The 26,365-nt window shown below is 43.9% G+C and overlaps 1 protein-coding gene across 2 annotated transcripts in view; it reads right to left on the reverse strand.

Moving 5' to 3' along the window:
* Positions 1 to 2,622: 2,622 nt before the first annotated feature.
* LOC145358089 (early estrogen-induced gene 1 protein-like) overlaps positions 2,623 to 26,365 on the reverse strand; it is a 119,710-nt gene continuing 95,967 nt past the window's right edge. Inside the window, exons 6-11 of one of the 2 annotated variants that reach the window (XM_080211763.1) lie at positions 23,330 to 23,478; positions 19,926 to 20,030; positions 13,157 to 13,346; positions 9,712 to 9,833; positions 5,243 to 5,312; positions 2,623 to 3,722 (exon numbers count right to left, since the gene is read on the reverse strand). In XM_080211763.1, coding sequence (XP_080067889.1) covers positions 3,677 to 3,722; positions 5,243 to 5,312; positions 9,712 to 9,833; positions 13,157 to 13,346; positions 19,926 to 20,030; positions 23,330 to 23,478 — 682 coding nt within the window. In that variant the 3' untranslated portion in view covers positions 2,623 to 3,676. Of the gene's footprint in view, positions 3,723 to 5,242; positions 5,313 to 9,711; positions 9,834 to 13,078; positions 13,347 to 19,925; positions 20,031 to 23,329; positions 23,479 to 26,365 lie in introns of both variants that reach the window. The other variant, XM_080211762.1, reaches the window with a different exon arrangement.

The following is a 26,365-nucleotide window of genomic DNA, read 5'->3' on the forward strand; positions in this document are numbered from 1 at the left end:
GGATCTCATTACAAAACCGTTCAGAGTGAATGGACTCCAAAAAGTATGATTAACTGAACAACTTGATCACCAAGAATCAAATGTTATTAAAACGCAATAAAACTCATTTAATTTTAACACTTGATCTGCTGGGTTTTGTGGTTGCTTTTCAACACCTCCTGAAAGGTTTAACTTCTTTTGATGAAATAATTGATACAGGATTACACACACACACACATTTAGGATCAAATGTGTGCCAGATCTCTGATACGCCTGGAGCTCAGTCTGAGCAAAGATTTCTTATGGAAATCCCTATGTGCTACGTGAATGCACTGAGCTGCCAGTCTGCCATACGTGTGCACTGCACTCTCCCCATTCAATATTTAGAAGGCTGCTTATGATGTTTAAAATGGATGAAGTGAGAAATATTTCTCTGATCTATGCAGTCATGAACCAAATTAAAACTTTGGTGGGGGGGCGGGGGGGGTCGCAAAACATATTCATTATAGTTTGGGTTTATTAGCGTCACAACTAGGCTTACATTAACATTGCAATTAAATGACTTGAAAATCCCCCAGTCGCCACAATCCAGCGCCTGTTCGGGTACACTGAGGGAGAATTTAGCATGGCCAATGCACTAATCAGCATGTCTTTCGGACTGTGGGAGGAAACCGGAGCACCCAGAGGAAATCCACATAGACACGGGGAGAACGTGCAGACTCCGCACAGACAGTGACCCAAGCTGGGAATTGATCCCAGGTCCCTGGCACTGTGAGGCAGCAGCACTAACCACTGTGCTGCCCATATACTGAGTGAAGTTTAGGGATGTCAGTGAGAATTTTATTTTGTACAGCTGAAAATCTGAAAATACAACTGCACAAGGTATTTAACATTTTCTCCCAGTTAAGTAGAATGAAAAATATATTCATTCACTACAGCTTTGTCGATGGGGCAGCATTGTATTGCGTGGATAGTTAACTGCAAGAAAACATATTGGGCATTAAATCTAGCATTTTACTTTAGCCACACTGTAATGATATCTGTAGGGAGCATATCTGCATAGCACACTTCTGTGCTTAGATTAAAAGCCTGCAGCAGTCCCTGCTTTGTGTCCTGCACAATATATGATAATGTTATCACTGCAAAACAATGGAGAAAGCATCCCACTTCATTGTACTTTGATGTTACTCTGCGTTTTAGATAGACACCTGCTCTGGCAGGCTGGCACGACGCACAGTGTCCTTACACTAAAATAGGAAAGTGGGCCTCGCGTAGAAACTGGGTCTCCACCTCCCAGTGCTGGTAAGTGGATGAGTACAAAATTCACTATTGTTGAAAAGGGCAAACCTTCCATTTCCACCCAACAAATGGGATTCCTTTTATTCCTTCAAGCAGGCTACACTTCAGTTCTGCAGCTGAACAAATGCCCAGCAAGATTTCTCAAACAATTTGCAGGAACTTGCAGGAGGTGTGCTTAGTCCTTTGTGAACCAGTCTGAATTCATGCCCCAGCAGGTGAAGTGTTAGTATTGGCTCTGCATTGAAAAAAAATAACTTAAAGCAAGAGTTTCCCTTACACGAGCTGTCACAGAACAGTTATTAAAACAGTACAAAAGTCAGGAGATAAGATTCATCACAGCCTTTGTATTCTAGGCCTTCATATACCACAGATACAGATAGTGGACAAGTTAACCGTTCACATTACGTCAAACTGAGCCACAATATTCACAGGTGGCATGCATTAAGCAAGACGACAAGAATAGTGTAGGAAATGTACAAGTCTTCAAAGTGCATAGCTTACCAATGCCAGGACATTCTGACAGGAACAGAAAAATGACATCATTAAAGAGCTACAGCTTCTTGGAGTCATTTGTCCCATCAGAGGTGGCAGATGCTGCTCACAACATTTGGGCTCAGCACTGGAAAGTCCAAGATGTGGACCATCAGGATATGCCCTCACGGGCCAGCACAGAGTGCTGCATTATACAAGTGCTCAATTCTCACCACTGGATATTTCAATGGGCAAGGATTGAGTGTTGGCACAGCACTGAATCATTCAGAGAAACAGTCAGCTGTTTACGCCGTGCAGCAGATATCTGTGGCACTTCTTTAACACATCCCTCAGACCAAGGGGACAGTAAATTCCGCCCCACTGTCCCAGAATCAGTTCTGGAAAAAGAAACACATTTTTCAACCCTGAAGGTTTACAGGAACCTTGTCTGAAAGCAGGAAAGGCCAGTACTAAAGGCCACTCACCAAATGGATGTTGAGACAGGTTCCAGTTTTAGAATCAGCTGCCTGCACTTGGATTATAATTCAGCTGTAAGGAAAACATCAGAACTTTTGCAAAGGTAGGACTTGCCCACCCATGTTCTGAACAGCTAGGTAACAATTCAAAGGTTACTAATAGCTATCCAATGCCTGTTTCAAGTGGCGCTTCACTGGTCTGTGCTAGTGGAGCACACAAAATGGACTTTTCTTCAGAAAAGTTTCTGACTAGGTTACTGTTATTACAAACAGCACGCCACTTCACTTCAATATTTTTCTTGAGCCAGTCTTTTTAAGTGTTTGGATAGTACAGGGTAAAACACACGCTAGATTTTTTTTCTGCTGAAGCGCAGATTTGCAAAAGTGATTTTTCAAAAAAAAAATGAAGTTGAGTGAATCTGCTCCCTGCCTGTAAAGAAAAGTGCTCCATAACATGCATCAATAAAGGAACATTTATGTGCATCAGAACTGTCGAGTCCCTGACTTGTGTAGGAAGCGTCCAAAAAAAAACATGAATAATGTCACGAATAGACAAAAAAAAAATCATCCTATTACTTCATTTCAGGAGAAATCCAACAGTCCACAGGTACACCAATACTCTGTGCAAGACATCACCGTATTTGATGTGTCTGCTGATGGCGTCATAGTTGATTCATTGGATTGGAATTAGCTTCATCACTATTTGATCTGGAATCGGACCATCTTGTTGTTAAATCATAACGACCTGTCCTTTTCCAAATGGCAATTATGCTATTGAAATTTTTAAAATCAAATGAAACAAACTGGTGTGATTCTCCTAACAATCAAAGAGGTGACGACCAATTTTGTAGAACAAACTGATCTCCGCGCGCACACATGGCAGCTTAAGTGTACGGGGCTGAACAGAATAAAATTGTTAAAAGCTTTTAAAAATACATTTCCTTTTGGTGCAACAGTCGAGGATTCAGAGTGACGTACAGTTTTTAGCCCTGGTGGGTAAATGGGCAGGGAGTTGGGAGAAAGGTTTAGCATTGAATAACGCTGCCACGGCAACATCGCGAGGAAAAACCGTCACCTTTTTAAACAGGCTCACTGCCAGATAGTTTTGGTGTTTAAGCGTCGTGTTTTGAAAGGCTTTCTGAAACATTTCAAAGTCGCAGGAAAATGATTCCTCGACTTAATTTCCGATATCTGTACTGGTTGAGAAGATTTTGAGAACGGTCGGAATGGACATCCTTTTTTGGGACCTGCGTCCCATTCAGTTTACTCCAATGTGGTCAGAATCAACATCGGCCACTTCCTGGGATTGTTGGATAGAAATGGCCACCCTCCTCCTTCAGTCCAGCTGGGCTGGTGGGCAGCATGACTTGATGGATAAGACTAGATGTGCAGTAGGCAAGGAGCTCAAATGGAAAGTGGTTAAGTAGGTGGCAGAGTGGCTCAGAAGCTCCTCAACGGCTCTCAATAACAACAGGTTCAAAGACACCTGCAGACACCCTGTGGAGAAAGGAACAATGTTTGTTACTCACACTTTTTTGTTATTATTGTCATAAATAGACTCACATTAACACTGCAATGAAGTTACTGTGAAAATCCCCTAGCGACCACACTCTGGCGCCTGTTCGGGTACACCGAGGGAGAACTTAGCACGGCCAATGCACCCTAACCAGTACGTCTTTCAGACTGTGGGAGGAAACCGGAGCACCTGGAGGAAACTCATGACACCTTTAGCATAAGAATTACAAATCCATATTTGAATACAGCACAATGGAGAGAAAATCTGTTTGATTAGGTTTCCAGAATCGTTTCCAGGGCTGCGCAGCTGACACGAAAACAGAAAACAACTGTAGCAAAGCTATTCTCAATCTTTATCTCAACGTCTTCCGGACATTGTGCAATATAAAGTATTTTCTGCTACCGCTGCACAGCTAATGAGAGTTATGTTTTAGGTTGGAGGGCACAAAATGCCATATTCCTCAGGCTGGACAGGAAAAGAAACAAACCTATTAAATCGCAGAATCCCTACAGTGCAGAAGGAGGCCATTCGATCCATCATCTGCACCCAGGTTAACCCCCATAACCCCATGTATTTACCCACTAATCCCCCTAACCTATACATCTTGGAACACTAAGGAGCAATTTAGCATGGTCAATCAACCTAACCTGCACATTTTTGGATTAATGGGGCAGTGGCACTGTGGAATTATCACTGGATTAGCAATCCAGAGACCCAGGGTAATGCTCTGGGGACCTGGGTTCGAATCCCACCACGGCAGATGGTGAAATTTGAATTCAATAAAAATCTGGAATTAAAAGTCTATGGATGACTGTGAAACCATTGTTGATTGGCGTAAAAACCCATCTGGTTCGGGGAAGGAAATCTACTGTCCTTACCCGATCCGGCCTACACATGACCCCAGAGCCACAGCAATGTTCTCAAATGCCCTCTGAAATGGAGGGCGGTTAGGGATGGGCCCAAGTAGTGACGCCCACATCCCATTAAAAAAATATAAAATTCGGCATTGCTGTAGGAGATTGAGTTTGTTGAATCAACAATGACTTTTTGAAAAAATGGTATTTAGTTCCAAACAGTGAAAAAAATCCCAAAACATTTCACGGAGTATTATCAGACAACTAGTTGATCTTGGAGCGGGAGAAGAATTCCTTCTGTTTAAAACCATCGATGCTTTTATAAGGAATTTATTTACAATTTTAGTACAGCTGGCACAGCGGGAACACTTCCCTCAGGTGGTGTGGAGGCCCTGCTAAACAGAACCCCTCGATCAGAGGACTGCATGGTACCGATATCGTTAAGTTGCATTAAAACACTTAAAGGGACAAAGATATTACTCTGAAGCATTCCTCAGTGCAAAGACAGACAAGTGGAAAGGGCTCGACTTCGGGGAGGAACTTCAGAAGCGTTCTTTTCTTGAAAAGGTTAAGCATCAAAGGTTAATTTACAAGAAAATCCCACACTAAAATAGTCTGGGCATCTAGGATAAATGAGATAAACGCACCTGTTTCCCAGCTGAATGCCACTGAGTGCTGTTGTTCCATCTCTGCTCACAAACAGCCTTAAATTACTGTCTGAAAAAGAAGAGGACACAGCATTAGCAAACTGCAAAAGGAAAAAAGACTCTTTCCTGGCTCCAGAAACCATGTAAGAAGTCTAACAACACCAGATTAAAGTCCAACAAGTTTATTGGACTTTAACCTGGTGTTGTGAGACTTCTTACTGTGTTTACCCCAGTCCAATGCCAGCATCTCCACATCCAGAAACCATGCCCTTGGCGACAGCTCTCATTTTGACAGCATTGATTCAAAGACTTGCATTCAAATAACGCTGGGAGTCATAGAGGTTTACAGCATGGAAACAGGCCCTTCAGCCCAACTTGTCCATGCTACCCTTTCTTTTTTTTTAACCAAGTGAGTCCCAATTGCCCACATTTGGCCCATATCCCTCTATACCCATGTAGCTATCTAAATGCTTTTTAAAAGACAATTGTACCTGCCTCTATTACTGCCTCTGGCAGCTTGTTCCAGACATTCACCACCCTCAGAAAAAATTGCCCCTCTGGACACTTTTGTATCTCTCCCCTCTCACTTTAAACCTATGCCCTCTTGTTTTAGATGTCCCTAGCTTTGGGAAAAGATATTGACTATCTAGCTGATCTGTGCCCCTCATTATTTTATAGACCTCTATAAGATCACCCCTCAACCTCCTATGCCCCAGAGAGGCTCCTACGCTCCAGCTCCTACCTCAACATGTCTCTCATTACATTGTGCAACAACTGCTGTTCCCCAGGTAAAAGGTGGCATGCTCATAGGATCATAGAAACCCTACAGTGTAGGAGGCCATTTGGCCCATCAAGTCCGCACTGACAACAATCCCACCCAGGCTCTATCCCTGTCACCCTACATATTTACCCCACTAACCTTTCTAACTTACGCATCCCTTAGTGTCAGTGGATTTGCAGGTAAATATGTAGGGTTATGGGGATAAAGCATGGTTGGGATTGTGGTCGGTGCACACATTGGGCTGAACGGCCTCCTGCATTGTAGGGATTCTATGATTGACGATAATGTAGCAACGGCAGAGGATTCGAGGGAAATGCTAACCACTGTGCCTCTTCTTACAAGCAACAAGGGGATACATGGCCTGTTTGTTACTGTTTGACAGCATTTGCTGAGCACAGTGGTTAGCACTGCTGCTTCACAGTGCCTGGGACCTGGCTTTGATTCCTGGCTTGGGTGACTGTTGGTGTGGAGTCTGCACCTTCTCCGTGTCTGCGTGGGTTTCCTCCGGGTGCTTCTTTTGAACGTTTCGATGAGATCTCCTCTCATTCTTCTCAACTCCAGCAAATATCGACCCAATTTACTCAGCCTCTCATCCCAGTGGACCAACTAAGTCTTCACTGCATTGCCTCTAAGCAACATGTTTTTTTTTGAAAGGGGTAAAGGGCTCTTTAGAGTTAAACAAAGTCCTTTAGATAGGAACCACAAAATTGTCTGAAATCTACCCTGACTAATATAGTATAAAGAGCAGGTCATGCGAATAAGGGTTAACGTTGTCCATCCAACAAGGCACAAGTACAACATTAAAAAGGTAAGCTACTGGGTAACCCATCTCAACTCCATTGCAACACTCACTCCTTACACAACAATTGGGCAGGACTACCAACAAATATTTAGGTTTTACACCCATAAAAAGAATGGAAACATTCACAATCTTTGGCTGTTTATGTCATAAGGAACTCTGTCAATTTAGATTCCATACACAAACCACAGGCTTGAATCCCAGAATACTGAAGGAGTGTGGGAAAGAGAAACACCAAGCAGAATTTTCCAAAAGTCTTGGGAGTTGTGACAAGCGACTGCCGAGCGGAAAATATTACACTCCTCCCCAAGAAGCCAGGATAAGGTAGGAGAATAGTCTCAGCCTGCGAGTGGGCAAGGAAACCTCCTGCTACTTACTACCAACCACCCTCCTTCAGCTGATGGACCAGTGTACCATTTTGAGTCATTTGGAGGAAGCTCTAAAAGTAACAAGGGCACAGAATGTCCTGTGGTTGGGGATCTTCAATGTCTTGCATGAAGAGTTGCTCAGTAGCACCATTTTTCACCGAGTCTCTGAAGGACCTTTCTATCACACTGGGCCTGCATCAGCTGATGAGGGACCAATAAATAGGGAGAAAGGCCTGCTACACCCCTCGCCAATCTACCATTTGCAGGTAGGAGTGGCCACAGCACTGCTCAGAAACACATCTCCCTTTCCAGAAAGGCGAGTTATTGGATAATATGGTGGAGGCGTTGGCAATGCGGCCCATCATGGCTGTGCTAGCTCATAGAATCCTTATAGTGCAGAAGGAAGCATTCGACGCATTGAATCTGCAGTGACAACAATCCCTGTAACCCCATGTATTTACCTTGTTAGTACCCCTAACACTAAGGGGCAATTTTGCATGACCAATCCACCTAACCTGCACATCTTTGGACTGTGGGCGGCACGGTAGCACAGTGGTTAGCACTGCTACTTCACAGCTCCAGGGTCCTGGGTTCAATTCCCAGCTCAGGTCATTGTCTGTGTGGAGTTTGCACATTCTCCTCATGTCCGTGTGGGTTTCCTCCGGGTACTCCGGTTTCCTCCCACAGTCCAAAGATGTGTGGGTTAGGTTGATTGGCCATGCTAAGAAATTGCCCCTTAGTATCCAGGGATGTGTAGGTTACAGGGATTAGTGGGTATAATACGTAGGGATATGGGGGTAGGGCCTGGGTGGGATTGTGTTCGGTGCAGACTTGATGGGCTGAAGTGCCTCTTTCTGCATTGTAGGGTTCTATGAAACCAGAGCACCCGGAGGAAACCCATGCAGACATGGGGAGCATGTGCAAACTCCATGCAGATAGTGACCCAAGGCCGGGAACCAAATCCGGGTCCTTGGCGCTGTGAGACAGCAACACTAACCACTGTACCAGCATCCTGGGTTCTTTGAAAGATCTATTTGATTGGTTCCAATCCCATGCCATTGTGCAACAAATATTTGGCCTTACCATGTATTTATCCAACTTCCTTTTGAAAGTTTGTACAGAATCTGTTTCCAATACACTTTCAGGTAGCACACTCCAAATCATAACTCAGTGTAAAAGAATTCTCATCTTGTCTCTACTTCTTTTGCTAATTAAAGTCTGCACACTCTGGTTTACAACACAAAGGTCTTTTCAGCTTTGCCAAGTGGTTCAGGCCCAGACTGAAAATTGATTTAAAAGCAACTGGATAAATACTCAAAAAGGAAGCAGAGAGGGAACAGGGGCGGCATAGTAGCACAGTGATTAGCACTGCTCCCTCACAGTGCCCCGGTTAAATTCCCAGCCTCAGGTCATTGCACGTGGAGTCTGCAAGGATATCCTCCGGGTGGTCCGGTTTCCTCCCACAGTCCAAAGGTGCGTGGGTTAGGTGCATTGACCATGCTAAATTGACTCTAGTGTCAGGGGATAGGCAGGGTCGATATTGGAGTTACGAGAATAGGGCCTGGGTCAGATTGTGGTTGGTGCTGACTTGATGGGTCAAATGTCCTCCTTCTGCACTGGAGGAATTCTATGATTTGGTAAGATTAAACTGAAGGTATAGATGTGAAGAGCAGAGTGCAGTAATTTCCATAATTCTTGTGTGGCCCAGCTAACATTAGGATTTGACAACATTTTTCCACAGTTGTTTCATCACAGACCACACACTATTCTGCTGTTCCCCATGAGTAACCGCGGCACGTGGTAAGTGCTGAGCCACAGCCAGATTCTCTGCAGCAACATTAGTCACACTGCTAGACATCGATGGAGATTTTGCCTTTTATGAACTTAGACGTCACACCAACCTCACAATACACCAGCAAAATAAGCAACAGTTTGACAAGAGGCAGCTCCCAGTTTGGGCACATTGACCTTTAATAATCCCAATGGCCACTAGAGAACGGGCACTTGAATGAGTTTTTTTTATTTGTTGGTTCATGGGACATGGGCGTCGCTGGCTGGGCCAGCACGTATTGCCCATCCCCGAGGACATTTAAGAGTCAACCACATTGATTGGATCTGTGGGTTTGATTGATCGATTTGATTGCTGAGAGTCTGGAGTCACATGTAGGCCAGACCAGGTAAGGACAGCAGATTGCCTTCCCTACAGGTCATTTGTGAACCAGATGGGTCTTTATGACCATCAATAATGGTTTCATGGTCATCAGTAAATTCTTAATTCCAGATATTTTTTATTGAATTCAAATTCCACCATCTGCCGTGGTGGGATTCAAACTCGGGTCTGCAGAGAATTGCCCCAGGTCTCTGGATCACTAGTCCAGTGACAATAGCACTATGCCTGTTTCCCCCAAGTAACAGATGATTGATGGTGCCCTGAGAATCAGATCCCCTGCCCCTGAACTAGGAGAACTTACCTTCACCCCGACCCCAGCCCACTCCACTCCCCTGAATTAGGAGGGCTTACCTTCAGCATTATTGACATCTGTGAAATCTTGACTCTGTACGATTTTTTCCACAATGTCATCTGCATCGATCCTTGTGTCATCAACCCACGTGGGCTGACTCTCCACAGTCTCCTTCTTCCGCCTAAGGGACGGAGAATCTGTTAAAGATGACAGAACTATGCACTTCACAATGAAAACAACAGCCAGTGCACAGGGACCCTGATATTCACAAGTTGGCAAACAGCTGATTGTCCAATTCCCTTGTGGAATGTCAACTTAGACTAGCCTTTCCCAAGTTGCTATTAAAATCATGCGGGTAGCTATAAGACATTTCATCCCGTGAAGCAGCACAATCGATCCACTCACTTCCCCACCCCACAATAACAATGTACCTTTTCCAGTGGAAGCCACTGCACCAGGAGCTTGATTCTTGGCTAAATTCCCTCCCCTGGGCAGAGTGTCGCAAAAGACGCGCCATACAAAAGGATCAACTAAATCCGCACAGTACAGAAATAAACTCAGTTCCTCCCTGAATTATCCAGTCTAGTACCTCAGTGATCAGCACTGCTGCCTCACAGCACCAAGGACTCAGATTTGATTCCCAGCTTGGGTCACTGTCTGTGCAGAGTCAGCACATTCTCCCCATGTCTGCGTGGGTTTCCTCCAAGCGCTCCAGTTTCCTCCCACAGTCTGAAAGATGTGCTGGTTAGATGCACTGGCCATTCTAAATTCTGTGTACCCAAACTGGCGCCGGAGCGTGACGACTAGGGGATTTTCACAGTAACTTCACTGCAATGTTAATGTAAGCCTACTTGTGACTAATAAATAAACTTTAACTTTACCACGCTGTCCACTTGCTCACCAGGCCATGAGGACAGCTAAAGCTGCTTCTAATGATCCTGAATCAGATAGGAATTTACAGAGTACTGTTTTAGTTGTGCAAAGCTTTTGTGGCTCAAACACAGAATACACCAAGGTCACAGATCAGTTAATGAACTGCTGAAGTAGCTTTATCTTCACTTCTACGCTTTCAGGAGCACTACAGGTTTGATATTTCTAAATTTTGTGCCCATTTTTTTACATAGTTAAATATATTTGCAAGATGAGACAAAGATTTGTGTACTTTCTACTCTACCCAGATTCCTTCAGTACCAATTAGAATCAAAGACTCTGCACAGTGCAGAAGGACGCCATTTGGCCCATCAAGCCACACTGACAATAGTCCCAACCAGGCCCTACCCGCATAACCCCACGTATTTATCCTGCTAACCTTCTGATATTAAGGGGCAATTTAGCATGGTCAATGAACCTAACATGCACATTTTTGCAGTGTGGAAGGAAACCGGAGCACCTGGAGGAAACCCACACACAGTCACCCGAGCTGGGAATCGAACCCAGGTCCTTGGCACTGTGAGGCAGCAGTGCTGACCACCATGCCACCCTAAATCTCGGCTCTGTGAGGGGTGCTACATATCTAACACCAATCAGTAATAGATTAGTTCAGTCTCAGAGCACAGATGGCCACCCAATAGGATACAGATTGAGATTTTCACACTCAACCCATACAGAACCATTGCTGCCAGCAAGGGGGGAGGGAGTCTGGCTAAAGCAAAATATTGCGGATGCTGGAAATCAAAAATAAAAGCACAGAATGCTGGAAAAGCTTAGCAGATCAGGCAGCATCAACAGAGAGAGAAACAGAGTTAACACTTCAAGTCCAATATGGTCCATTTTCTGCTGGAAGATGTGAAATGTTGACTTGTTTCTCTCTCCACAGAGGCTGCCAAGTCTGCTGAGTTTTTCCAGTATGTTGTATGAATTTGATTAAAGCAACCTGGGTTGGATTCGGGCTGGTGCAGGTGAGAGGGCAGGTTGCCTCTTCATCCCGCACTGTCTAATTTGGGCATGAGTCGATACCAGACGGATCCCTCGGGATAGCAGGATAGCTGTATGAGGAGAGATTGGATCAATTGGGCCTGCATTCATTGGAATTAAGGGGAAAAAAAAAAGAGGGGATCCATCAAAACGTATAAAATTCTGACAGAACTGGACAGATTGGATGCAGGGATAATGTTTCCTCTAGCTGGTTGGCTTGGGGGGTGATTTAGAGTGGGTGCGGGTGGTGAAGTGGATCTAAAACAAGGGGTCACAGTCTCAGGATACAGGGTAGACCATTTAGGACTGAGGTGAGGAACAACTTCACTCAGAAGGTAGTGAACCTGTGAAATTCTCTGCCACAGGAAGCTGTGAAGGCCAAAATCGTTTAAGATATACAAGGAGGAAATGGATAGATTCCTAGACTCTAAAGGCATCAGCAAATATGGGGAGACTGCTAGAATACAGCACTGAGATGGAGTCATGATCATGTTGAATGGTGGAGCAGGCTTGAAGGGCTAAATGGCCTACTCCTGCTCCTATTTTCTGTATTTATACCTTCAAAGCACCTTAACGTGGTGATCAGATTGGATATGCCAAGACAAACAGTCCAAATTAAAACTAAAAGGCACTCAATTGGACCTATATTCTCTGGAATGTAAAAGAATGAGGGGGCTCAAATTAGAGTACACAAGATGATAAAAGGTACGGATAAAGTAGACATGGAGCGGATGCTTCCTCTCGTGGGGTATTCTGGGATGAGAGGTCACAGTCTTAGGATAAGGGATAGCAAATTTAAAACAGAGTTGAGGAGAAATTAGTTTTCTCCCAAAGGGTTGTGAATCTGTGGAATTCGCTACCCAAAGTGCGGTGGATGCTGGCACAGTCAGTAAATTTGAAGAGTTAGGCAGATTTTTAATTGGTAATGGGTTGAAGATTTACAGGGAGAAGGCAGGAAAATGAGGATGAGGAGCATATCAGCCACGACTGAATGGCAGAATAGACTCAATGGGCCGAATGGTCTAATTCTGCTCCTATATCAGCTACTTGTATCCTGTTAATTCAAACAGCTTTTGTGTTTGAAAAGAAGTGAGATATACATAATTAAACTGAAAAGCACAATTCTGATTTGAATAACAAATGATTCAAATAAAACAACTTTGAATTGAGAGTAGAATATCTTTAAAACCCAAGGTTTGGATTTGTAAAATATCCATCCCATTTCATCTGCTAGGAAAATTGCTCTTAAATCTTTCCAGTCAGAGGCTGCAGGGTGTGAAGATGCATATTGGCAAAGTAGAAAACCTTCATTGGGACAAAGAATGCATTATCTACAGATTTATTTTTAAAACAGTTGTACTACAGACAAACACTTTGTGATTTGGAACAGACAGATCTCAGATAGAGGACAGTGTGGAGTCTGAAAAATGCAAAGACACGAAAAATAATCACAAACTGGTAACAATAACACCCTTCACATCAAACTGTACACACAACGTTCCGTGGTCTCACCTTCTATGGGTCCTGCTATCAGGATGTGCACTATCCAGAGATAGGGAACTACCTCTTTTAAACAGAACAGCTGTGTACCTGGATGGTCTGTCAGGCGGCAGTGCTGGCCTCGGGGGCCGTGGTGGCTTCTCCACTTTGTGTTCCTTCTCCCCTTCTGCACTCTCGACGGTTATGCTGAGACCTCCAGAGGCACTGCTGCTACTGGATGTGTTACGCCGGTGAGTTAGGTCTGAAAGGCTAGAGGACCGGGAGTGCTCAGTGCTGTAACCTGGAATTTATAAAAAAACATATTTCAATAAATTATTTCATAGAATCGTAGCGTCCCTACAGTGCAGAAGGAGATCATTCGGCTCATCGAGCTTGTACTGACAACAATCCCACCCAGGTCCCATCCCCGTAACCCCAAGTATTTACCCTGCTAGTCCCCCTGACACTAAGGGGCAATTTAGCATGGTCAATCCACCTAACCTGCACATCTTTGGACTGTGGGAGGAAACCTGAGCCCTTGAAGGAAACCCACGTAGACACAGGGAGAACGTGCAAAATCCAGAGTCACCGGAGGTCGTAATTGAACCTGGTTCACTGAGTAGTGCTAACCACTGTGCCGCCGTGCCACCCCACATGTAGAATTTTCTTTGCAGATAAAAGCCACACACCGAGTTACCAATTTTGGGATCATTGTCCCTTTTAGCTCAATTTTACTTGACAGCAACTGGTTAAAAATTGCTATCCAATTTGGACGACTAAGAACTAAACTATCCATGGATACGTCCAACATGACTAATCTAATTCGACAATTCAACTTAACCCCAGGCTTTCTAAAGAACAAACCACCTCATGGGGACATGGACATCTGGCACCACACTGCTCTCTCCTGTGAATCGGGTAACTATTCTTCTGCACTCCATCACCAATAGACCTTTATCCTGGCACTAATTTACTTCACCAGCATGATTTTCACATTAGATTACAGTGCATGTTAAAAAAATAGCAGGGAGTGAGCAGAATCTGGCATCGAACCTGTCCATGACATCACCCCAAAGCACAAACAAACTGTAGCTGGAATATTCATACCAGATGTGAAATGTCTCATTATTCAACATTACCAATGAAATAATGGTCAATAAGAGCTTTCTTTCCTAAAATAAAGACTCAAATGTTTCATTATTCTAGCAAAGTCTTTAAATTTCTTTTATTATTCTTCCTAGTCTCATGACAACATATCCAGCCTTTTAACCGTTTCCTGTTGCTCCTGAGCATGCATTCTTAACTCTGTGTGCTCTTTCCCTTCTGTTACTCCTTGCTTTTTTCCCCATTTAAATCCTGATTATTTTCCCGGCTCTGACATAGGGTTGTACCAGAAGGTTTAACGCGTCTGTTCCCTGCAAATACGTTGATTAACTTGCTCAGTGTTCCTAACGTTCTGTTTTTGCTTCACTCTTTAATGCAGGGCTGAGCTCAAGGCCCTACCCAAAAGATTATCAGTAAAATTAGGGAGTCGGGGTAACCTCGCAACATGGCCCTGTTAACAGGAGGGCGAGCATGAAGGGTTAGTTCTTGAGTCGTCAGGATATAAAAAGCAGGAATCTCTTCTGGAGCCTCAGCTTTTCACCACAAATACAAAGGACTTGGACGGAGGGAAAGAAAGTTACATATCCACTTTTGCAGACAACACTAAGTTGAGATGCACAGTACGTTGTGTGGATAGGAACTGGAAGTTACAAAGGCGCAGACAGGGTGAGAGAATGGACAAATCCGTGGCTGAGGGCATTCAAATGTTAAGAAGTGCTGTGAGATATTGATTTTGCATCCGAATGTTTTCTTAATGCTGAGACCAGGAGCTGTGGATAAGCAAAGGAAATCGTGTAGACAAATGTTAGAATTCAAAAAAAGTGAGAGTGCTGTACTGAGCTCGGGCCATTCCGATCTGAAGTGGTGCGCCTAGTTTTGAGTAGAGAAACTCAGACACAGTATAATTGCCTCAAAAACCAGGTACAGGTGAGGAGTGACCAGAATGAAACAAAAAAAAGCAAGATATTGAGGGTGCTGTGATTCTGAAAACAAACAGAAAAATGCTGAGTAAATTCAGCAGGTCAGGCAGCATCCAAGGAGAGAAATCTAAAATGTTCCAGTCAATGACCCTTCACCCGAATTGGAAAAGTTAAAGAAATAATACTTTTAAGCAACTACTCTGGAATGGGACAGAGTGCAGGAAACAAAAGGGAAAGTCTGTGATCGGAGGTCCATGCAGGACTGATCATAGAATTAACAGTGCAAAAGGAGGGCATTTGGCCCATCGAGCTTACACCGACAACAATCCCACCCAGGTCCTGTCCTATCCCCTGTAACCCCACATATTTACCCTCTTAATCACCTTGACATCAAGGGGCAATTTAGCACGGCCAATCAACCTAACCTGCACATCTTTGGACTGTGGGAGGAAACCTACGCAGACACGGGGAGAACATACAAACTCCGCACAGACAGTCACCCAAGGCCCGAATTGAACCCAGGTCCCTGCAGCTGTGCTAATCACAGTGCCGCCCCATCAAAGGCTCAAAAGGTTAATTAATGAAGACAGATTGCATAAGCTTTCCCCATTTAGCATCAATTTAGCCTGTAAATCCTTGAGTGTGGAAGGTTGAAGGTGAACCAACAGAGGCAATAGTATGACAGAGAGTTAATAGAGAGAAATATTCTCTTCTAATGGGAGAGTTCAGAGAATGAGAACAAAAAATGTCAGCAACATCCATATCCATGATATTGAGATCCATTGATGTGGATTGGCAGGCCCTCAACCTATTGCACACTAATGCTGTACGATATTCTACTACAGTGCATCAGAGCACCAGGTTAATCCCGTAGCCAAATTTAGTACTGATCGGCATGTGGAGGATATGTTAAATATAAAAGTCCCTTTAAATCCACCTGGTTTTCTGCATTTAGATCGCTGCACTGACAACTATGGTAAAACGCAATCTGTGACAGATTTAGATTCTGAAGGGGGTCTTAAACTGTTTTCAATCCACTGTATTCCTCCTAACAAGAGGACGCAGATTAAAAAAGATTAGCAGGAGAAGGTTATGCGCTTCATGGCCTTAATCCTAAACAGCTTTCGTTCCTCATCTATCGGAAATTCCCTCAGCCCAAACTACTGCTGTCCCTTGAGCTTTGCTTCAATATGGTTAAAGGTTGTGCTGCTTGTGTGGAGTAGATTAGAGATCCCAGTGCCTACAGCTAAAATAACGTAATATGTTCCCCCCGTAAACCTGAATTAATTGCTGAATGATTAAGCTTATAAGACTAAAATCAGAGATGAAAAGAGTCACTTTGGGATTGAAATGACCGATTTCCCTTTAATTAAATCAAAGTACTGCATGTCAGTATGCAGGTTGAGGGGCGACCTGATAGAAGTCTACAAGATTGAGGGGCATGGACAGAGTGGATAGTCAGAAGCTTTTTCCCAGGGTGGAAGAGTCAATTACTAGGGGAAAAGGTTTAAGGTGTGAGGGGCAAGGTTTAAAGGAGATGTTATGAGGCAGGTTTTTTTTTTACACAGAGGGTGATGGGTGCCTGGAACTCGCTGCCGGGGAAGGTAGTGGAAGCAGACCTCCACTACCTCTCCTGGCAACAATATGACTTTTAATGGGTGTCTTGACAAATACACAAATAGGATGGGAATGGAGAGGTATGTTCCCCGAAAGGTCGGGGGTTTTAGTTCAATCGGACAGTATGATCCATAAAGAGTGGGAGGGCCGAAGAACCTATTCCTGTGCTGTAATTTTCTTTGTTCTCATCATAGAATCGCTACAGCGCCGGAGGCCATTCAGCCCGTCGAGTCTGCACTAACCACAATCCCACCCAGGCCCAATTCCTGTAACCCCACGTTTACCCTGCTAATCCCCTGACACTAGGGGTCAATTTAGCATGGCCAATCCACCAAACACGCACATCTGTGGAATGCGAGAGGAAACCGGAGCACCTGGAGGAAACCCACACAGACATGGGGACAATGTGCAAACTCCACACAGACAGTGACCCAAGCCAGGAATTGAACCTAGGTCCCTGGTGCCGTGGGGCAGCAATGCTAATCACTACGCCACCATGCTATCCCACTGGATGCTGGAAATCTGAAATGAAAATAATCACAATACTGGAAATATACAACAGGTCTGGCAACATCAGGAAGAGGAAAAAAATGGTGAGTGTTGCCAGTTGATTACGATTCTTCTTCAGAATGGCTAAACGTCAACTCTGTTTTATCACTTTCCATAGATGCTGCCAGACCAAGAGTATTTCCAGCACTGTGTTTAGTTAAAGTCAAAATTTATTTATTAGAGACAAACAGGCTTACATTAACTCCACAATGAAGTTATTGTGAAAACCCTGAATTCCTTTCAATCTGCACAGGTTGATTTTTCTATGCGAGTGGCTTTACATTTTTCGCACGTGTGGGGTTTAGTGGGGACAATGAACATGATTGATGCAAATAGTTAGATATTTAAGTGTATGGGGAGGCGATGGCCTGGTGGTATTATCGCTAGACTATTAATCCAGAAATTCAGCTAATCTTCTGGGGACCCGGGTTCGAATCTCACTACGGCAGATGGTGGAATTTGAATTCAATAAAAAAAAAATCTGGAATTAAGAATTTACTGATGACCGTGAAACCATTGTCGATTATCGGAAAAACCCATCAGGTTCACTAATGTCTTTTAGGGAAGGAAATCTGCCAGGCTTACCTGGGCTGGCCTACAAGTGACTCCAGAGCCACTGAAATGTGGTTGACTCTCAACTGCCCTCGGGTAACTAGGGATGGGCAATAAATGCTGGTCAGTGATGCCCATGTCCCACGAATGAATGAAAAAAGTTCTACAGGGCATTGGATGAAACAACAGCTTAACATGTTGCCCCTTTCAATACTGACACTCAATCTTGAATCCAACCCAGAGCACAGCAAGGACAGTCTCTCATCTCTCCGTTCGCTTTCAGGGTCAAATGGGTATGCATGGTGGCCAGGCTCATCTCAAAATCCTAATGGTGCATAGCATAAAACTCTAATCTGTTATTAACTGGAAACCTTAAACAGAGACACCCAGCGAACAACCTTTGTGGGAAATGGGGAGAACAAAGCAGCAGTGCTGCAGGGAGCTACTTTGTGGTTGGAATTTGCAGTTGTGCAGAATGAAAGGAGCTTGGCTCTGCAGTTGATTAGGTTGTAAATACCTGACGGTAACAGAGAACCAAAACAACAAAGTGCTCCATTCCTTGGGGCTGACTTTGCCGAGTGCAAAAAGAAAAACTGTTTAAAGAAACAGATACAATAGACACAAATGATGGTAATCCAGGTTATCATATAGGACTGGGAAGGTTAGATAGGTATCTTGAAAATAAATTTTAAAAACTAAATTGTACTCCGCTCCAAAATAAGGTCGGATTACGTTGATGAGAAAAGTATAAAACTACTGCAGAAAAGGCTGCTGCCACAGGGAAAACCCATCAGGAATTTTCAAACCCTGTCAGTTCTTTTAGAATCACAGAATCCCTATAGTGCAGGAGGCCATTCAGCCCATTGAGTCTGCATTGACCACAATCCCACCCAGGCCCCATTCTGTAACCCCACATATTTACCCTGTTAATCCCCTGACATTAAGGGGCAATTTATTGTGGCCAATCAAGCTAACCCGCACATCTTTTGGACTGTGGGAGGAAACCCATGCAGACATGGGAAGGACATGGGCAAACTCCACAGAGACAGTGATCCATTTGCTTCACCAAAGACTGGATGGACTGTAGTCATTTCTTGCGTCTCGGTGGCACAGTGATTAACACCACTGCTTCACAACGCCAGGGACCTGGGTTCCATTTTTGGCTTGGGTGACTGTGCAGACTCCGCACATTCTTCCCATACCTGCACGGATTTCCTCTGGGTACTCCGGTTTCATCCCACAGTCCAAAAGATGTGCTGGTTAGGTACAATGGCCATGCTACATTCTCCCTCAGTGTACCTGAAAGGGCACCAGAGTGTGGCGAATGCGAGATTATCAAAGAAATTTAAGCCTACATTTGAAACTAATAAATAAACTGCTTCAGTTGCTAAGGTTTTTAATTCCAACCTCCTACCCACACTTAGTTAGGTTCTTTCATTACAGGAGCAACATGTCACTTCAAGTGAAGGACATTGTCACCATTCATCAAAATCATCTTTGTCGTACAATTACAGGATTAAAACGTTACTCAGAAGCTGCGATTCCCAGTGGATAAAACATTGCAAGGGCAACCAAAGTCTTCGTACTGCATTATAGGGAGAGCTGAATTCATCTCATTGTCTCACTCTGTACACAAAGCAACAACTAAAAGACTTTGATTAAAGGGTACATGTGTATAAAGAACAGGGTTGAAGAGTACGCCCCCATTATTATTTCTCCTAAAATTCCAACAGCAAACATTCAGCTTCTAGTCACGCACAGGTTTATTTAAAAACTAGCCTTCCCCCATCTGTGTTACTTTAATTGGACTCTGAATCCTAGCCTGGTATTCTGTCAACTTTGCTGCACTATTCATTTTCACTGCCCTGGGTAACAGCACATTTTACTCCCCACCGCCTTGTCGAGAAAATTCACTATTCCACTGAGCCCCAACCTCAAATTTTTCATCTGGGCTGCACTGAATAGCAAGGCTGGAAGAAAACCAGTCCAACAATACTGAAAGCTCACTGTCCTCTCATCAAATCCAGCATCACATTCCTCAGTATTTGATAATTTAGACTCTTGGGTTTGCTCAACTCCCCACTCTACAATAAATGCTCCCCCCAGGAGGAGGACTCAGAAACACAGGAAATATTTACCTGACACTTTAGAATGCTGACTGGCATAGCTGGAATTCCGAGAATGACCAGTTTGAAACACTTCATCTGGGCTGGACGGGGTCTGTTCTGCATCTTCAGTCAGGCCTAGCAGAAACAAGACAATGACATATGGTACTGTGACTAGCTCCACTGTCCTTCCAAAATCAGTAAGTAGTCTCACAGCACTAGGTTAAAGCCCAACAGGCTTATCTGGAATCACGAGCTTTCAGAGCGCTGCTCCTTCATCAGGTGAGTCAGGCTTACAAAATCAATTTAACATACTCAAGACAATAGTAAACTGTAACACAGCGGTGCAGAGTTGGGGGAGGCAGGGTGCAGGAACTAGGTGTTCCACTATGCAGCTTGCAGACATCCATTTCTGCTCAATTATTGAAGGACAAATACTGGCTGGGACTGTGCTAAGTGTTGCACCTTTTAGAGTGCAATATTTTCGTTGTGGTATTACAATGGAAAGAGATGGAGAGTGGGGGTGGGGGGGGAAACGATTTAAAAACTTTACATGTAAACAAAAACCATCACAGTGGGAAGGAGAATCCCTTGTACTGTCCAATGTACTTACAAGGGGCACACAACAAATAAAATTCTAAGTTTAAAATATAAAAGATCATTGAAAATAGTCTGTGCATTGGTAACTTGACATTTAAGTTAATATATATGTTCTAGTAAATTTGGCATGGAATGGCTGATGGCAAATTGGATGATTCAAAGTAATTGGCAAAAGAGCCACAGGTGGGATGAGGAGAAATGTCTTTTTATAACATGTTATGATGATCTGGAATGCACTGCCTGAAAGGATAACAGGACCCGACTGAACTAGCAATTTTCAAAAGGAAATGTGATAAATACTTGAAGGTAAGAAAATTACAGGAGCAATGGAGTGGAGCTAATTGAATAGCTCTTTCAAAGAGGCAACAATGACTCAATAGCCACATGCTCTGAGAGTCTTGATGATCTATTGTTGACAACAAGTGAGTTTCATGCAATGTGATATGGTTACCATGCTGTTAATGTGCAGTTATATATACTAGCCTGCCTTTCAGAGGCCACAAACCTTAAGTAAACGTGTGGGGCAGCATGGTGGTTAGGACTGCTGCATCACAGTGCCAACGACCTGAATTCAATTCCCGATGTGGGTCACTGTGCAGAGTCTGCACACATTCTCCCCATGTCTGTGTGGGTTTCCTCCACACTTCAAAAGACATGCTAGTTAGGGTGCATCGGCCATGCTAAATTCTCCCTCAGTATACCCGAACAGGCGCCGGAATGTGGCAACTAGGGGATTTTCACAGTAACTTGATTGCAGTGTTAATGTAAGCCTAGTTGTGATACTAATGAATAAACTAAACTAAAACTAAAAAAAACTATTTGCTTCCTAATATAAATCCAAGATGGCATCAAAGTGTGGTGACTTGTAGTGAGCTGTGCCCAGCATAACTTCTAACTCTATCTTTTACTCTCATCCTCTGCTTCTAAAACTTTATTCAAACTCTTTTAAAAACACTATATTCTGCCCTCTCTCCTTTCCTTCATGGCATGCTTTTGTCTGTATAATGTGCAAAAAATAATACTTTACACTGTGTACCAATACATATGACAATAATAAATCAAATTATACGCTGCCAATGAGTAATATTTTCTCATTTTAATTGTAAGGCTGACATTACTAGCTGACTCTAAAGCTAACTGAGGAACCCACATATCTGGGCCTAAAGTGGTGTGTGGCAGATGACCTTTCTATAACACAAGATCTGCAGGTTTGTGTTATATGACGCTTTTAACGTAATAAAATGTCCCAAGGTGTTTCACATCAATAAATCAGCAGTTGGTCTTTACATGTCAATAGAAAATTGAATCTTTTTAACAACATCTGATGGTTCCTTAAGGCAGGAGTTAACTAATTGATATTCCCGCTGACTGGACAATTGGAAGCCATTAGGAATGCTAAGGAGATACCATAAAGAGGTTGACATGCTGTTTAGAAACATGATCACTTAAGCTGAAGGTCTGATTGATTGTGCTCAGCTTCCTGAGCCTATGAGTGTGATGAGCCCAATAAACGGCAGCTCAGTGGGCAGGACCTGCTCTGACTACAAAGGACAGTCGTAAAGTCAGCAGAAAGAATTTCAATTTTACTCGCAAGAAGGCAAGGCTTGCCTCGGACCCACATCCGAGGTGTTTCTAAAATAAAAGGAACCCTCATCTTTAAGGATTTCTAGTGTAGAGGGCTATATGTTGAAAGGAACAGTAAACTAAATCAAGGCTATCTGGTACAGATGACTACATTTCAGAAATTTCCCAAATGGAGGTGAACGAATGAGTAAGAAACAACAGTGTCTGCTCTGGTTAAGTAATTCAGATTTATGGGTCTACTGCATGAGATCATCTTTAACCTTTACAGTGAGTGTAATGAGTATGAGTAAGACTGCCTTTTCATTTGTACCAGACAGATGGAAATGGCTATATTAGCAGCTTCACTAACAATGCCCCAAGGCACTTCACAGGAGTATTACAAAACAAGTGCGACATTGAGCCACAAACAGAGATTTGGTCAAAGATGTAGTTTCTAAGGGGTGCCTTAAAGGAGGTAGAGAGACTGAGAAGTGGAAAGAGGGAAGTTCAGAGCTTAGGTTTTGGGCAGCTGAAGGAATGGCCACCAATGGTGGCACGGTGGCTAGCATTGCTGCCTCTCAGTGCCAGGGACCCAGGTTTGATTCCCAGCTTGGTTCACTATGTGTGGAGTTTGCACCTTCTCCCCATGTCTGCACGGGTTTCCTCCAGGTACTCCGATTTCCTCCCACAGTCCAAAGATGTGTGGGTTAGGTAGATTGGCCGTGCTGAATTGCCCCTTAGTGTCAGGGGATTAGCTAGGGTAAATATATGGGGTTATGGAGATAGGGCCTGGGTGGGATTGTGGTTGGTGCAGACTCGACGGGCAAATGTCCTCCTCCTGCACAGTAGGGATTCTATGACCAATTAAAAAGTCAATGATGGTCAGGAGATCAGAATGAGGGCAGATTAGGGTTGGGTGCGATTACTGAGATAGGGAGGGGAAAAGCCATAGGAGGGAGTGGGGAACACTTGGACAACAGGGATGAGGATGTTAAAATCAGGACTTTGCTCAACCAGGGACCAATTTAGGGCAGAAAGCACAGGGATGATGGGAAAATGGGACTTGGTGCAAATTAAGATTCTGGCAGAGTCTTGAATTACCTCCCGTAAATGAGAGGTACAATCTGGGAGATCAGGTGGGAGTGCGTTGGATTAGAAGGTAATGAAGGTTAGAATGTAAATTTAGTGAAAACACATCATTTATTTTGTGTTAAGAAGCAGGTACTACATAGGCCATATATACAAAAAAACAAAGAAACTGGAATATCTTTTACCTGAGCTGAGTGGAGGCCGGGGCTTTGGCTGCCTCATTGAATGCAAGCCACCGGAGGCAGCATTTTCTGTGGTCCCATCTCCCTTACAGTCCAGCTGCAAGGAGCTATCTTGGCCTGGGATTGCGATAGACTTGGCAGTACAGGCAGGTCTGTGGAAATCAACACAAGGAAGGAGCTGCAATGTTTTCAAAATTCTGCACGTTAGGCTGGAATATTTTGACTGGCAACACGAGATTTACAGCTGGCCAAATGACATGTCGTCCAAGTTAATCTGGGAGACCTCAAGTTTCAATTCAGTTCAGATACCATCGGGGTTGGGTAAGAGAATGGGCTGCAGATTAATACAACGTTATCTCTTCATCTGAAACCTGATTCAAATCCGAAAAGAAACAATAACATTACTGTCTCTCCGCTGAGCTACAACATCACCAAAGGAAATTTCCAATTGCTCAGCTGAGCGAAAGCAAGAGATAAGCCAGGCATCTGAGAGCTGTTGGCAGCACAGAACAATGACGAGTGCTGTCCACATAATGGTCGCTCTAAGCGAGCTTGTTTCATGAATATTGTCAAAAGTTTCCACAGCAAGATAGTGCTATAACCAAACACAAATATTTATTTCAAACAAACAAAGAAGAACTCTGCAGGTCTGGCTGTAGGGAGAGAGATACTATATTCAGCTGAAAACTCTTCCAGCCATAGTATAGGATCTACCAGACTTTCCCCTCAGTTCTAACGATGAGTCAAACACACTGGAAATGTTGGCTCTGTTTCCCTCCCCAAGCCTGAGTTTCCAGCATTCTGCTTGTTTCACATTCCAGCATCTCCAGTATTTTTGTTTATTTAAGCAAACATTTATTTTACTACTTATTCCAGATTTGATGCCTGGCCTGGTCTGAGTTAGCTGCCGGGCTCAGATTAGGCAGCGAGATGGCATAAACACTGGACTCGGCATCCTTGGCCAGAGGTAGTCTGGGGACAGTGAGGTCGACTGCCATTCAGTAATGTAGATTCATAGAATCCTCACTGTGCAGGAGGAGGCCATTCATCCCATTGAGTGTGCACCGACCACAATCCCAACCAGGCACTATTCCCGTAATGCCAAATATTTACCCTGCTAGTTCCCCTAACACTAGGGTTAATTCAGCATAGCCAATCAACCTAACCTACACATCTTTGGATTGGGGGTGGAAACCAGAGCACCTGGAGGAAACCCACACAGACACAGAGAGAATGTGCAGATTCCGCACAGACACTGACCCAAGACTGGAATTGAACTTGGGTCCTTGGTGCTGTGAGGCAGCAGTACTAACCACAGCGCCACTATGCCGCGCAGGGTGCACCAGGGTATAGTCACAACAAACACCCAGAAGGGTACACAGCCAGTGCACTGACATGCCTGCCCTACACAGAATGGCCACTTAAGAGGGACACTGAATGGTTACTGGCACGTGTGGAACTGGCACCCAGTTTGACATACAACTTTGGGAAAGTGGGAGGAGAACAAATTCCCATAATTCCCAGAATAAGCTTACAGATAAAGAAAAGTTTACACCTTAAACTACCCACAAAATTCAGACTAACATTCTGTTTTTTATATTCATTCATAGGACATTGGCATCGCTGGGTGGCCAGCATTTATTGCCCATTCCTAGTTGCCCTCGAGAAGGTGGTGGTGAGCTGCCTTCTTGAATCGCTGCAGTCCACGTGCTGTGGGTTGACCCACACTGCCGTTCGGGAGGGAATTCCAGGATTTTGACCCAGCAATATCGAAGGAACGGCGATATATTTCCAAGTCAAGATGGTGAGTGGCTTGGAGGGGAACTTGCAGGTAGTGGTGTTCCCATTTATCTGCTGCCCTTGTCATTCTAGATGGAAGTGGTCGTGGGTTTGGAAGGTTCTGTCTAAGGATCTTCAGTGAATTGCTGCAGTACATCTTGTAGATAGTACAGACACACTGCTGCTACTGAGCATCGGTGGTGGAGGGATTGAATGTTTGTAGATGTGGTACCAATCAAGCAGGGCTGCTTTGTCCTGGATGGTGTCAAGCTTCATGAGTGTTGTTGGAGCTGCACCCATTCAGGCAAGTGAGGAATATTCCATCACACTCCTGACTCTATGTAGCAGGCTTTGGGGAAATCAATGGGTGAGTTACTTGCCAATCTTTGTGTTATCACTGCGAGTACAGGCATTCAGAAAGATACATGCAGTTAAGGAAATAACAGTGCCAGTTGTGCTCTGACATCACATACAATAATAGTTCTAGTGGATAGGGGAAAGAATTCAATCACAGTTATAGTCTGTGTTATCCCCAGTCTGGGAACGTTCCATGCTCTCTCTAGATGCCAAGCAGTCAGTAAGCATTGTGCTTCTGGCAGCTACTCATCTTCAATAAATGTTAAAATAAATCCTTTATAGACCGTGGACAGACTCAAGCTCACTTCCTTATTTGGACATTTATGACAGCAGAACTCGATTAAAAAATTAACAAGTGAAGGACACCAATAGAAAACAAATGTACAGTCTACCAAAAGGAGCCTGCGTTTCTTCTTCCAGAATTCTTTGCTCTAAAATTCAAACTTTTTGTACTCAATTTAATCATTAATGGTGGGAAAGATCCTGGAATTATTTTTTTCTTAATAGCTGTGCCCTGAAATGGCAAGGCAGCATGGTGGCACAGTGGTTAGCATCGCTGCCTCACAGTAGCAAGCTCCCGGCTTCGATTCCTGGCTTGGGTGACTGTCTGTGTGTAGTTTGCACGTTCTCCCCACATCTGCATGGGTTTCCTTCCTTAGCCTGAAAGATGGGCAAGTTAGGTGGATTGGACATGCTAAATTGCCCCTTAGTGTCGGGGGACTAGCTAGAGTAAATGCATGGGTTTATGGGGATAGGGCTTGGGTGGGATTGGTGCAGACTCGATGGGCTGAATGGCCTCCTTCAGCAATGTAGGGTTCTATGATAAAATTGATGAGATATTTACAGGTCAGAAAAAAATCCAACAAGAGGTAGAGCTTGCAGTTTAGTGACAAGTGCAGGAGG

This window comes from Carcharhinus amblyrhynchos, chromosome 25 (assembly GCF_965287045.1).
Source record: "Carcharhinus amblyrhynchos chromosome 25, sCarAmb.v2.hapA, whole genome shotgun sequence".
Classification (NCBI taxonomy): Eukaryota; Metazoa; Chordata; class Chondrichthyes; order Carcharhiniformes; family Carcharhinidae; genus Carcharhinus; species Carcharhinus amblyrhynchos.